This window comes from Haplochromis burtoni, unplaced genomic scaffold (assembly GCF_018398535.1).
Source record: "Haplochromis burtoni strain Fernald_Lab_line unplaced genomic scaffold, NCSU_Asbu1 Contig_180, whole genome shotgun sequence".
Taxonomy (NCBI): Eukaryota; Metazoa; Chordata; class Actinopteri; order Cichliformes; family Cichlidae; genus Haplochromis; species Haplochromis burtoni.
Window position 1 is genome coordinate 1,117,835 of NW_024582541.1, and position 14,810 is coordinate 1,132,644.

A 14,810-nucleotide genomic window follows, 5' to 3' on the forward strand; every position below is an offset into this window, starting at 1 on the left:
ACACAAACCCACTTTGGGGAGAGACAGAGAAGCGGAGCATGAGGCAATGTAGGAGCTCCCGTCGCGGCTCTCTAATGGTTTCGCTGCTATTTGAACCTCAGCCCGCCCCTTTCCTCATCCTCCGCGCTGCCCCGCTCCTCACACCCGGCGCACCAGCGGGACAGTCCGCCTGCACCAGCGGCTCGCTCAGACCACCCCAACCTACACAGCACTGCCCACTGAAAAATAATTAAACCTGAGGGAAGCGGTCACTGTTTCTGCGCTTTAAAGTTTGCTGAGGTGAGTTTATATTCTCTTTGGACGTTTAGCCATTATATGTTATTGTGAAGAAATGAATACGACCAAGTAAGAGCTCCGCAGTGGTAAGTTACTGGGAACACGATATGACTTTATTTTAGATAACCACGCAGAGACTTTAAGCGTGCGTGTGGAGTAAGTGCACTGACTTTGTAGTGATTTCTGTTGTATATTACAGCAGTTATGTCATATGAATATATAAACTCAATGTGAGAAATGCATTGCAATCTTATGAGGGACTTGAATTCGCCTCTATCTGGATACGTTACCTGCTCGGTGAGGACATGAATCAAAAGAAATTACTAACCGCCTGCTGACATTATTGTTGTGGTTTGATGTGATTAATTTTCAGCACCTTTAAAAAAACCTAAATATACTGTTTAATTAACTTTATAACAAAAAAGTCTTCCAGTGGTGAGAGAATTGAAGTAAATCCAGGTTCAGTTACGGCTGAGGCAGTTCATTTAAGACGTGTAATAATGTTGACTGAAGCCCAGCTGTTAGTGGTCACACTGTACAGGATAAGGGCTTTTGTTGTGCGTCTCACATGAAACGCAGTCTTTTCAGCAGCATATTTATATCCAGCAGCAGCTGTATATCATTTCACCACTGCAGCCGTGGTCAAAATAAAATCTGGCATGTGCTTTGATTTTGATCACGCTACTTTGTAATTACAGCAGTTACACTACGTAACCTATCAATTTTTGTACATGTCAGGGATGTGCACTGATTCAGTGGAACTTGACTTGGTGAAGTTAAGGCGAGTGGCCTTCTGACCCTACGCCCTGCAGGAGAGCCCCTGAGGGAGCCCACCCTGTTAAATAACACAAACAGACTCACACTAACACGTATGCAGTGATAAAACAGACTGCTGTAGGCAAACGTGCTCTGAGGTGGTCGATAATCATCCAGCTGTGTCACTGGCGATGATAACTTAAAATCCAATAAAGCACATGCTGTTATGGATTCAGCCTTCCTTTCTGAGGACCTGTCTGTACCGTGTTTGACCTTTTCATGTTTAACTGGCTCTGTAATTCCCTCAATTAATCTCCCCACGGTAGCCATACAGTATATCCTCCTTGAGTACTTGCCTTGATATTGTCATCCTGTAGTACTGTACGCAGCAGCAGATGGTTAACACATGCAGTGTAATGAGTTTTCTGTACACCCCCCCACATGATTTGCACTAATGACATAGTTCTTGAAAACATACTTGATTAAGTAAACATGTACATACATTCCTCATTGCTTTCATCTCTTCATTTTTCTTTCTTTTTTTTTACCTGAGTCCTACATTCTTCTGAGGGAAACTCTGTGACCTTTAGGTGTCATTGACGCAACTAACCAGGAAAGGGTCAGTTACTAAGGTGTGAATGTAGTTGCCGTATTTGCTTTCACACCACGCAACAAGTTCCAACCCACTGGTTAAAGTCTACACCAAATCTTTAAGAGGCTGAAAATGGCAAACCTATCCATCAACAGCTGCCTGGCCACTGCTGGCTGCTGTTGGCTCATGGAAAGATAAACCATCTGCAGCCTAAAAGGTCTGAGGTTCAGCCAGCATCGATTAATATAATGTAAGCATCAAACATAGAAGTGAAGGATCCATCTGTGCACGTTGTGGTTATTGTATGTGTAGCCACCAAACCTATATTTGAGACAGTTTTTAATAAGATTTTTAAGAGTCACCGCCACACATAAAAAATCTAAAATTAAGTGTTTCCAACAATGATGAAAAAATTTCCTGTTTGAGACAACTTCTTAATTCATCTTAATTCATAACTTTGTATTTTAGGCCTAGTGAACAGACCTAGAGACTGGTTGGTGACCCTCTGGTAGCCTCTGGTCAGTAGGGAAACATTTGTATTCCCGACTACTTAGCGAGTAGTTGCTGACAGATTTTGTGGTTGTTGTACCACAAAAATCTCCTTGTGGTTCCTTTCCTCACTCACAAATTATCACAGTTAACCATATTTTGCATGGAAGATGCTGCCTTGTCTGCAAAAATTCTCTAACTAGCCACTCACTGAGCACTTTCAAAGTAAAAGTTGTGTCTGAAACCAACAAGTTTTAAAAGTAGCAACTTTTACTTTGTAGGTAAATGGACTAACTGTGCAGTTTGCAATGCTGTCTTTGGTTTTACAACCACTTAGCAAGTAGTTAACAACTGTTTGAAAACAAGCCAGAGTCTATGTTCCCTAACGATAGATAGTTATCATGGGGTCACTGGCTGGTCTTTTGTCCTGTGTGACTTAGCTGTCAATTTCACACCAACCACTCACAACTCGTTGGGAAATATTCATTTCCCCCCAGGAACCAGTGGTTGCTACTCGGTGACCAACTTGACCAACTGGTTATGTGCCTGTGTGACTAAGTTATTTGTCTTTATCCTGTCTTCCTCCTCTCACCCCAACCGGTCGCAGCAGATGGCCGCCCCTCCCTGAGCCTGGTTCTGCCGGAGGTTTCTTCCTGTTAAAAGGGAGTTTTTCCTTCCCACTGTCGCCAAAGTGCTTGCTCATAGGGGGTCATATGATTGTTGGTTTTTTCTCTGTATCTATGAAGTGCCTTGAGGCGACTTTTGTTGTGATTTGGCGCTATATAAATAAAATTGAATTGAATTTACTATAGTATTAAATTCTGACTATAACTATCTGGATCATGAGCAAACCTGCAGCTCACTGCACCTGTGGTGTCACAGCTTAGCTAATCTAACACAACCTGAACTGCTGAACTAGAAACACAAATGATATTTAACATAACATGTAAGAAGATTGCTAAAGAACTTCCCCAATGTGATACTGGGTGTCTGTACACCATAACAGATGGCCTGAAAATAGATGTTTGTTGTGTGTATTTATCCAGAAGACTTTAATGATCACTCGCATTGGGAGTAAAATATTACAGAAATTTTAGATTCTCTCCTCTTCAGAATTTAATTGAAACACATTTAATTTAAGGAGGTTATTTTTTAACAAGATTACTTAATACATTTTGTTAAGTAAAAAACTTTTTTCAGCTGATTTAATTTTGCTATAGGCTACATTATATATGTGCAGATATGTTTTGATTAGCGAACCAGCTTGTGCAGCTAATGTTAGCTTAATTATTGAGCTAGCTGTAGCTTTAGAATAGGAAAACTGCCTGCAGCAAACTAAAACTGAGACTTTTTGGAGTATAACTGCCACCGTTAACACTGTTAATGATGTACGTGTTGTGAAGAACAAAAAACTTGGCAATGTCAGCGGGAGTAAGAAACAGGGTTAGGCTTAGCAAACAAACCAAAAGGAAAAAGCCACCCGCTAAAAGGTGACACTAGCTAATTTCAATACTGCAATGTCTTGTTCTTGTTAATTCATATATACTGTACAGTGAATATTAGTTATGTGTGGTTTGTAGTGTTTGTGTATTCTTTTATGCTCATAAAGAAAGTAAATTGACTATTTCAAAACTTGAAATATTCCAAAAATAGTGCAGGAGCAGTAAAGAAAAAACTGCATGTATGAGTATGAAAGAGATAAAAACAGAAAATATCCAACAAAGTAGGCAAATTAGGTCTGCCAGATCCAGCAGATGGAGGAGGAACCAGAGAGGCTCGGACAGTATGGATATTTATTGAAGCATGAAAATGTTTTCTTGACTGAGGAGGAAGTGTAGCAGTGTTTTGCTTGGATTCAAACTGAGTATGGTTGGTGAAAATAGGACGGTAATTGAAAGCCAAAGACTGACCCTGAAAAATGTGGCCTTATCTTGTATGTTTGTTCACCTGGTTAGCGGGGTTAGTGAGTGGAGGACATGAGAAGGGAGAGAGAGAGCAGGGAGGGGAAAAGCCACGATAAAACGCAAAGTCTGCCGCTGATTTTACTCAAGACAAACTGTAGCAGAGTAAACATTTTGAGTTACAGTCATGAAAAGAAGTGTGTGTGTGTGTGGCCTGACGGCTGCTATATTTAAGCTTTTACATCCTTCATAAGTCAGTCAAGACGTTCAAGGAGTAGGAAAACAAAGAAGGAGCAATTAGAGGTAAAGAAAGCTAAAATGGAAACAAAACTAACAAAGGAACGAGGCAGAATGAAGAAAGAAACAAAGTTTAAAAAGGAAAGACAAATTAAAGGAAAGAAATGAAAAGAAAAGAAAAAAATGGAGATTAGGACGTAAACATGGTTTGAATCAGAGGAGAGGTTGAAGAGACGGATGTTTGATAGTAGTAAAGACTCCACCGACTGATGCTATGTTCAGGAATGTGTTCGTGCACACACAACAACCAACACACACGGCTCCTATTAGACTGTGGTTACTCTGGTTTATATCCAGCAAAGCCACCTCAGGAAAATACTGTACACAGTGACATGGAAATGTTGTTCTGAGAATCCCCTGAACAGTAACTTCGCCAGAAAAGCAGCTTAAAACTGAATATAAAAGTGTGATTAGGTACGACTTTTAGTGCTTTGATGCTCGATTTTCATCATTGGGCCACATAAAATGATACTCACATTAACACTTAATAGGTCTCAGACACTGGATCACCAAAGTCGCTGAGATTCACTGTCTGGGAACAGCGAATGTCCTGTGCTAACCCTGTCCACAATAAAGGGATCTCTCCCACAAGTGGAATCCAGCCATCTTTAATAAACCTGTGCTTTCAACTGCTCTGACAAGTCCGAGTTTCTGCTGTGAGACGAGTCTATCCATAAAACAGCTGTTGAAAGAGTGATTATATTAATAAGGTTGTGGACCAATCCCAGTGTTTTTCCCTTATGTCACAGCCTGCGTTCCTTCTTTTCTCCTCATAAACATCCATCAGCGTGCCATCATCCTCTCACATCTTGTTCCCTTTGCTTTCTCCTCAGCTGACCTTTTCGCTTCCTTTCATTCCTCCTACCACCTATCCCTTTCATCCTCTTTTCTGCCTGCATTTGCCATCCTCTCCCTTCACTCCTCCTTCTTACCCTACTTCACTTTAAACTCACTCTTTCCTTCCCTCCGACTCATTTGTATTGTATTTCAACTCTTGCAGAAATCAGAACCAGTGGTTCTAAGCTGAAGCAGCCAGGCTCTGCCCAGACAGAGGTGCCATACCGAGGATAATGGAGGAGATGAAGGATTAGGGGATAATCCAGGGTATGTCCAAGTCCCTGCTGTCAAGTGCTCCCCTATTTTTCTGATATCTAAGACGAATGCACAAAGACTGCTCCCTGGATTATAGCATTAGACTTATTACCATTTAATGTGTTTTTGATGCTTGTTTTAAATTCATGCTGTTTATATAATTCACTGGAGTGTGCAGAAAACAGCAAGCGCACACGAATAAGTTTCTCAGTGAGGAAAGAAGGACAGTGGATGGGTTGTTGAGCTTTGCCCGGAGGCTTCAAGTACATGACATGAGTCAGAGGGACCGACCCCCTCTGAGCTGTGGTCAAAGGTTTTTTTTAACAGGATTACAGGCAGAAACAAAAGAGCAGAGCTTTCCGTAAGTACACAGCCAGAGTAATTAATGCCTTCATGTGTGCAGTATTCCGGTAATGCTGCAGGTTATCAATTAGGATGGGGTTTTTCTCTCTAACTTAAGATGAATATTTCCCCCTTATTTGGAATTACTCCCTTATTGTCTCTAACGACACGCACGTTATTTTAATCAAGGAGGTAGCCTGTTGCTTCAGCTCCGCTCATGGGAGCATCTACCAGGTTCTTGCAGGCCTGCACGCTGTCTCAGATTTAAGATCGCACCTCGGTATAGCGGTCCTTCTGTGTCCCTTTGCAAGCCTTGATATGGCTTTACTCGGCGCTGGTATGTGGTATATTTCCTCCCCCTCCACACCCAGATGCCCCTCTTAAAACAGCAGCCAGGGGAAATGGAGCGGAGGGCCTGGGACTGCGGTCAGGAGCAAATTAGAAAGGCTGCCTTGGACCTGACGCAATCTCCATTTCATGAACCATAGCCAGTCATTAATGAAGCCAGACGGGGCCTGTGCACGCGTGGGAGGCCCACTGATATTTAGACGCTGCATCTGGAAAGTGGAGAGAACGAGAAGTCCATGTCAGGGTTGGCTCATGCTATTAAAATATTTTAAAATTGAATATCAATTACTCTGCTGGCAACGAACACATGACAAAGGGCCAAGACAGACTTAGAGAAGTGGGGAACTCCAGGACTGAAAAAAGGCAGCAAAGGATTATCAGTTATGTTACATAATTAAAATGGAGTACAAAAAGTTAGTTGCTAGCTGTTGTTAATTACTGATGATCTGGCATCAGATTGGGCTATGTTTTGTTTTTATTTTTTATTCATAAAGAGTCCTATATATGCTGAAGCTTGTCAGAGCAGATGACAAAAGCAGCCAGAATTAAATCTCCCTTCTGCTTAATGCTATTTGTCTAGCTGTGCCAATATTTAACAGGAAATCATCTCAAATTTCAGCAACACAAAGCTGAAAAAAAGAATAAATAAATATTCCACTGCAGAATATTTACAAGAAGACATTCTGCTTTGATGATGGGTTTTTCTGCTTTCCTGCTGCATTTCATCTGCAGCCTGCTGCTCTTTTACCCTCATCTTCAATTCTCCGTACTACAAAGGAGGCAAAGTCTGCTACTGTCTCATTTAGTGAGTAGTTTAAGAGTCCCCGTAATGTGTTTTACAGCATCATGGAGTGCAGGTTCTAACTTGTGAATAGGTTAGAGTTGATCCTCTCTGTCAGCCCATCACAGCAGCAGTGCCATGACTTGCAAAGCCTACAAACCATGAGCGTAACATTTATTTAGAGACACATGTCATCCACGCGTTTCTCTTTTATGTAGTTAACAGTAGTTTTCACTGTCAAAAAGTGTCTTTTTCCAGCGTCATGAAAAGTTGGAACAGATCAGCATCCAGATCATGTCTTCAATGCCGTGTCATCTACGGCCACAGATACCAGAGGCTGAAAGTGAAAGTCAGTTTCTTGCAGTGTAGATAATTCATTCATCTGTTGTTGATAATGTAGCAGAAGCAGGGACCTGTAGAGCAGAGGTGCAGCATGCTGCTATAGAGATAGAAATGTGGTGCTTGAGAAAAGGCTCATTTATGTTAAAATATTTCAGCTTCTCCTACAAAAGGTTACTAATGCCATCCTGCTACATTCTAAAGAAAAATAAAAAATCTGATTAATATTACCTGAATAAAAATTAAAAGCAACAGCACAAGGCTTAAACCTTAACTCTTCAGATAAATTTGACAAATCTTGTTAATTTCCTGATGTTGAAACGAAGCAGACATTGAAAACATGGAAAAGAAATATAATTATAAGCTTCTTTTCCCATAAGCCACAAAGGGGTTGCCTTCCTCACACAACCTTCCCAGGGATTTGCGTCTTCTCCTGGAATCTCAAGCAAATGTGTTAACCACCACACTGTGGAGCCACTGGAAAAAATATAAAAGAAGGAAAGAGATAAATGATTAAACTTGGACTAATACCAAAATTCAGAGAAGGTACAACTAAAGAGCTAAGGGGAAAAGGTAGGATAGTGAAAAATGTATTTTTAAAAAAGAGTATAATAACTAACATTTTAACATATTACTTTTTCCCCCTACTGTACAAAGCACATTGCCTGTACTTAGAATTGCTGGGAGCTCTATACAGCAGTAATCTGGTGTTAGAGCCAGATAGCAACAGTAATTTTCTTATCAGGATATTTTCATTATCTCTTCCTATCTCCCTGAGAATATTTTGCTTGTTTATAAACAAATGTGAGCTTGCTGAATGAGGCCTGCTGCTCCTGCTTTGAAAGCTTTTTTGAAAGTCATTTTTCCAGGGAAGTGTAAAATGAAATTTGTGTAACCTGCTCTCCAGACAAAGCAGGACAAAATGGAAGCAGGAATTCCCTGGAAGTACACCCATCTCACGGATAAGAAGCAGACTTTGGTTTGCTTCACGGAGCAGTAACTGTGGTCTAAATTTAGATGGTTCCAGACCAGCGGACACTTGGAACGCGGAATCTTAAAAAACCTGCGGAAAGAAAGAAATGTTACTGTACTTTACAACGCCGTGTAGCATCCAGAAACAGAAAGCACCAGGGTCTCTCTCTGAATCTCAGCTTACACATTACAAACTGCAAGTGTGATCCATTTCTTTCAATATACCTTAAAAACAAGCACATCCCTGTCTACATTTTAAAGATAGATGTTTTTTCCCTGTTTTTACTTTCAATAGATGGCTCCATGGTGTGACCGCAGAACCGTTTGCAGCTGGATTTGGACCTATTTCTGAGCTGATGTTGACAAAGCCAAAGCCCAAAGCGAGCCATTCCACCTGACCACACTCCAACTGGATCGGCTGCCTCCAGGAACACAACTGCATAGTGTTCTCCTCAATTTGTGCCTGTTTAATTCAGCCAGCTATGCATGTCAACAAGCTACAAAGACTGGGACAGAACTTGGCCTGTACATAATAAACAGACATGTTATTCTAGTGAACTATTTGGCACTGTAGGCCTGGAGTTTTACGTTTCAGCCTCAAAAACGACACAGCTTCAGATCTCGGAATAACCATTGAGAGCTATTTTCCAGGTCCATACTTTGGACTGACGAACTGTCAGTGACTTTGGTAAAACTCTAAAAGGAGAGAAGTTGAAATTTATTGTTAAGTTTGACCTTTCTGTGGGACTAAAGGCAATTCCAGAAATTGTTTCGAGTTGATTCTCAAGAAGATCCGAGCCATTCTTGATTTCTGATCATGAATCTTCAGGAAAAGCTGTCAGGTCTGAAGGGTCTGGTCTCACATTCCCACAGCAAGCGTCGCCATAAAGGAGACCTAACGGTGGACATGATTAGCCCTCCTCTGGGAGACTTCCGTCACACCATGCACGTGGGCCGCGGTGGCGATGTATTTGGGGACACATCCTTCCTCAGCAATCACGGCGGGACTGCCAACGGGAACAATGGGGAAACTGATTCTGTTTCCAGTCCCGACAACAAGATCGGAGCTTTCTTCTCCAGGACCCTCCGTCAAATTAGGAGGGGCTCTGATAGTCGACCCAGAGAGGCATCCAAGGATTTCTCTCCACCGCCTCCTGCCATTTCTCCCATCATCAAAAATGCCATCTCCCTGCCCAGGCTGGATGTGGATATGCCTAATGGAAGCCCCACCACCAAGGTGCTCTTCCCCAGTTCTCAAAACACGCCTGAGGAGAAGAAAAGCTCTTATGGTGAGTGAGAGATCTGGTTTTTATGGATCAAATGATTATGCGTGGCATAATTTGATTCACTTTTATCACTCTTATTAGCCCTTACCAGCCTACACCAAACATCAGGAAGGAAAACTAGAAATTAGCGGGTAAAGAGACGGATTTTCCATTCAGTAGGTGATCGGAAGGACAGAAACACTAAATGAATGCTGATTTTCTCCAAGGTACTGCCATGGTACTTTGCTTGTAATGAATATTGTAAATACACTGACCAAAATGGTCATTAGTACCCTGGAGTATACCGGCTAGCAGAGTCGTATTCAAGCTAAATTTATGGATATTGTCACCACGAGCAGTGCGCTGTTGTTGCTTTATAGTCGTGCACACAAGTCTGTTTCTGTAGCCTCTGCATGGGTTGATTTCACACAATTACTCTCTCTGTGTAGTTAAAGCGCTATGAAAATAGATCCCAACATGGGACCATAAATGCCACAAATCAGATTTGCTATATAAGCTAATGTTACACTAGTTGAGCCCGGTTTACTGTGGGAAACTAATTGGATAATTCGTGGACTTCTCGGGCTCAGGCCCTAGTCCCTACGCTCTTAGGCTCACCTTTGCCCAGTCCTTCAGGAATCCTTTAACGACCAAATCACTAAGCTGTCCCTAAGTGCCTTCCTTTCTATTAAATGACATCACTGGTAAACAATGTCTCATGTGGGCAAAAGTCAAATAGGTTAAGTTCCAGCACAGTGTTCCAGCGTTAACTAGGAACTGTAGGAATGTGGGGATCATCTGTTGAAGTGCAGTGAAATGAATCCATCATGTACCCAGAGATCTAGAGGCAGACTGCCCCAGATGTCCTTATGAATCACCTTGGCTCGTAATCAGCAGCGTTTACATTGATAACACACCTAGATCCAGACAGAGCTGGCAGCGAGCTGTCTGGGAGGCTGTTTGAATGTTTGAATGACCCCTGTTAACACCACACTCATGGCTGATGCAGTCTGGCCTGCTTTGTGTGTGTGTGTGTGTGTGTGTGTGTGTGTGTGTGTGTGTGTGTGTGTGTGTGTGTGTGTGTGAAGGGTTTGGTGAATATAAAAACAGCCCACAGGAAAATCTTTTTTTTAAACCTTTCTAAATTTTCACTTTATCATTAACTTATTTGTCTAATGATTCAGTGACTTCATGATCTTCAAATTTAAAGAAACAGATTTACATTTTTAGATATTGTTAGAAACAATAAGGACCAGAGAAAAGCTTAAAGGACGCCTCATTGTTCTTAATAAATGAGATTTGAAGCTTAAGCCTAACTTTAAACAGAGTCAAGGGGGCAGTTTGCCCATGTTTACAGGCTTTTTGCTAAGCTAAGCTAACCATCACCTGTTTGCAGCTTCATATTTAGCATATTGACATCAAATCTTATAGTTAAGTGAAAGGAATCCAGTTTCTTTCATATCTGTTCCTTTAAATGATGAGTGAGTGATCAGATTGTATTTGAGTTCCTGACCTCTTTAATCCCTGAAATGTGATCAGATCACCAGTGAAAGTGAAAGAAAACAGGTTTTAAATAACTATATATAGGTATGTGTGATGTTTTTATCTGGATATGAGTTGATGTCTGCAAACATTTTTATTTATCTAAAGCCTTTAAAATAATAACGGAACTGAAGCTACTTAAGTTTCCAGTTATGTTGCGTTATGACAGATTGCACGTTTTCTTGAAACAAATCCTCCATAAACTGGTTTAATTCTTTCTCTCTCTTTGGTTAAAATGTGCAAACTGTAAAATCCGTAACTGTTTTCGTTGGTTGAAATGAAAACCTCCCGACTCTTGGCCCGATACAGCTGGCACTGAGAAGTGCTGTAATTTACCCATTTTGTCCTGCAGGCAGCATTTTGTGAGTGCGTGACTTATTCTGTGATCCGGCAGCATCGGGCCGATGATTCACTGTTCACAGAACGGGACAAGTCAGCACTTTGGATGCTGAAGTGGTTTTTTGCCAGGTTTTAATCGTGAAGCAATATGAATACACACTGCCCCCTGCTGGAATGGAATGTAAAGTCATGCAACTGCATCAATCTACTTTAAAGAGCTGCATATGCAAACTCTTCAGTGCAGAGTTAACTTGTTTGTATTCATCTTGTTTTTTTGGTATTCTGTGGTTGAGCTTGTTACTGCTTTAGAGGTTTCTTTGTAACCTCTGGATTGAGCTGATTTTTATTGATATATGGATTTCATGTGTCTCCTGCTCAGGTCTGGAGTCTGGTTTTGTCACCTTGCCTCGCCTTTCGCGCTCCGAGCGTCAGCAGCCGTCCATCTCCATCCCCACCTCCTGCTCCACCAACATTCACCGCGGCTCTCTGACCGACCCCTCTGACATCATCTTGTCCACCTGCTCCGCCTCTGTTGAAACTTCCGACCCCTGTCGCACCACTGCCTTTTCCGACTCCCTTCCTTCCCTCACCTCCCTGGATACCTTCACTTTTGACCTTGGCCCCTCCCTCATGAGCGAGGTATTTAGCCTCATCGATGGCCACCCGGAGGAGCGCAGCCACACCTGGGAGGGAGAGGAGATAGGGTCAGCATGCGGGCTGACCGCTGAAGGTTCAGAAATGGACTCCTTGGCCACAATCTCATACGTGGATTCATTGCTGAAGGAAGACTGTGGGAGTGGAAAGATCCCACATGGGGCCCAGTGGGAAGAGGAGGAGGGGAGCGCAATGGAGTCGAATGGAGTCGGGCTTTCTGTTAAAGTTCCTGATGTAGTGATGGGGTCTTCTGAGAGGGGAATGATGGGAGTAAGGATGGAGAGCAAACGATTTCAGAGTGCTACAGACGTGCTCGCTCGTCACTATGGTGCCGGCCTCTTAAAGGGACAGAACAGGGCTGAGACCGGAGATTCAGAGTTCATGAGCCAGCCAAGGAAGAAAATATCCTACAGTTATATGGATGACGAGGACGAAATTAAAGTCTGAGCTCAGAAAATCAAACATGTTGGAAAAAATTGTTTAAAAAAATGTGATGTATAATTCCTCTGAAAGTCCAATCAAACCAATCATGTAAAATCATCATGTGGATGACAAAAGGCTGGTTCTGCTGACAGAACGAGCATGGAAACTTAACACCCTTCGCCCTTAATACAGAATTCCTTCTATGCAATCGTGCTCCGAGGATATAAAATTTTGATTCAAACCTGCTGCTGAATGTACCTAAAAGGAGTGAAAGACTTGGCTGCTGCACGTTTCCTGCTCTGCACAGGAAAATAACTGAAGCAATGGAGGGTATGGAAAGTGCGGATGTACTAGCGAATGTAGTTACAATCAAAGGAAAGCCCAGCGTTACTCAACGCGGAAGTTGCAACGCCTGACGTTCACTTTATCCTTTTTTACACTTCCTCATATACGAGGGGGAAAGGCTTCAGGTGCAAGACCAGATTACTAATGAGAACACAGAAAGGAAGTCGGAGGGGGGGTTGGAAAAATATATTTGGTCTTAACACAAACTTTTGCTATCACTACAATCTCTTTTTACTCAGGAATATACTAGCAGGGGAGAAAAAAGGGAAGAACAGTACTTAACAAGAAAAGGGGAAATCCCAGAACTTACAGTGTAAAGTCTCATCAGATAATCAGAGATCTCATTTATTACACTACGTGGACCAATGTAATACTACACGTAATACTGGTATTTGCTAGATGCAACTAAAGCCTGAATTATATATTGTGCATTGTATGCTGCAGACCTTCTATATAGATAATCTGCGCACCTTTTTTATGATTATGAAGTCCGACCCGTGTATTGCTTTTTTTAAATAGAGGAAACATCATGCATATGTTACTTTATAAAGCTGCACATGAAGATATCTGCTGACCTCCTATGAATATGTACATACAGTATGAGCACCTGCAGTAAGTACATAGTGCAATTCACATCCATATGCTGCAGCCAGTACCAGCAATTATACTACAAAAATATAAAATGACAATAAAGGTGTTTTTAATGAGTTGTGCATTCATTTCAAGTTGGTTTAAAGGAATATTCCAGACACACTCTATAAACCCCAAAACACTGCTGTAAAAAGTTTGAATTTTCGAGGACTGTTCAAAGTGAGCACAGCCACTATCGGCTTATGGGTGGGGTATCGTTTAATAAGTGAAATGCCAAAACCAGAGAAAAAAAAGTTTTCCCACACTAAAATAGCTTACACAAATACAATTGTTTTGTACATTTATGGACAATTCCACAGGAAAATATTTTTGCTGTGAATTCATTTATCATACGTCTATTTTTTTTTTCTCTGACCGTAAAACCATCAGAATAAATAAAATTACTAGGCTGGTTACGGGAAAAAAAATCTGCAACACTTAAAATCAACTTACTGAACAATCTGAACGTACCCAGCACTCTTTGTCTTTTTTTTTTTAATGACAAAATATGAAAGTGTTTCAGCGGCTGTTCTGCTCGACTCAATAACAGAACTTTGAGGGACATTTGTTTCTCACTGTGCCATAGAAGGAACCTCTTTTGCCTGTGATGGTGGGGGAAGAGGTGGAGGGCAGTTTGGAGCTTTGAGTCCAGGCTTTTTCGGAGGAGGCTTTTTCATGCTGGCCTGCTGTCCTCGGGGTGCAGGCGTCGGATGGGGCCTAGTGTCTGGAACCGTCGCAGGTGCGATCGGGGGTGGAGGGGCATGTGACTTGAGAGGTGGCGGCAGTTTTGGTTTGGAGAACTGAACCGTGACCTGCTCGTTTGGCTGGTTAGACTTGCTCGGGGGGAAAGTTCTCCTTGCTGTAAGAAAGATAGCGGGGGGGGGGGGCGGGGAAATGACAGCATTGAGCGCACGAGTACAAGAAGTCATGCACTTCTGAAAGCGAAAATCACAAACCTTAAACAACTGAACTATATCTGTGGTATACACTGTAAATAAAAGACAGATTTAGCCGCATTTTTAATGCCTGAGCTGAATCACCAGACACGATGTGATATAACAATAATTCACATACTACAATTTATCACCTCTTTTGCAATTTATGTCCTCATATTTAAAAGACGTCATTATCTGTGTTATCCAGTAAGATAAAGTTATCTCACTTCTCGGTTTTTCTGCTGTAAAATGAGATTTTTGAGCAACACTGTCACTAAAACCTGCCCCAAATGTTGACATGTTGAGTCAGTCTTATATCAGTCTGCAACTGAAAGGCATTAAAATGGCAATTATATGCAATCTGTTTTTCCTAATACAGCAGTTAACACCAAATAAATCACATGTCTGTTACAATCTGCTCTAGAGGTTAACACACTCTACATGTTACATAGACTATAAACCTATCACTATATACATGTGTCAGGTTTAGCT

The 14,810-nt window shown here is 41.7% G+C and overlaps 2 protein-coding genes across 3 annotated transcripts in view; one reads left to right on the forward strand and one right to left on the reverse strand.

Annotated features, from left to right (window-relative positions):
- cdc42ep1a (CDC42 effector protein (Rho GTPase binding) 1a) lies at positions 1 to 13,460 on the forward strand. 2 transcript variants are annotated; one of them, XM_005934400.2, is made up of 4 exons: positions 1 to 279; positions 5,312 to 5,415; positions 8,481 to 9,474; positions 11,711 to 13,460. In XM_005934400.2, the coding sequence occupies exons 3-4, from the start codon at positions 9,003 to 9,005 to the stop codon at positions 12,430 to 12,432; spliced, it is 1,194 nt and encodes a 397-aa protein (XP_005934462.1). In that variant the 5' UTR covers positions 1 to 279; positions 5,312 to 5,415; positions 8,481 to 9,002; the 3' UTR covers positions 12,433 to 13,460. The 2 variants fall into 2 exon arrangements, with proteins under 2 accessions (XP_005934462.1, XP_005934463.1); XM_005934401.2 differs by lacking the exon at positions 5,312 to 5,415.
- Positions 13,268 to 14,810, reverse strand: part of sh3bp1 (SH3-domain binding protein 1) — a 16,093-nt gene continuing 14,550 nt past the window's right edge. The window contains exon 18 of the mRNA XM_005934398.3: positions 13,268 to 14,242. Coding sequence (XP_005934460.1) covers positions 13,956 to 14,242 — 287 coding nt within the window. The 3' untranslated portion in view covers positions 13,268 to 13,955. The remainder of the gene's footprint in view (positions 14,243 to 14,810) is intronic.

What these genes read in the sequence shown, in the direction of transcription:
- cdc42ep1a (XM_005934400.2), top strand. Translation starts at nt 9,003, where the DNA reads ATGAATCTTCAGGAAAAGCTGTCAGGTCTGAAGGGTCTGGTCTCACAT. An exon ending in GGAGAAGAAAAGCTCTTATG is followed by an intron (nt 9,475 to 11,710) that starts GTGAGTGAGAGA and finishes TCTCCTGCTCAG; the next exon opens with GTCTGGAGTCTGGTTTTGTC.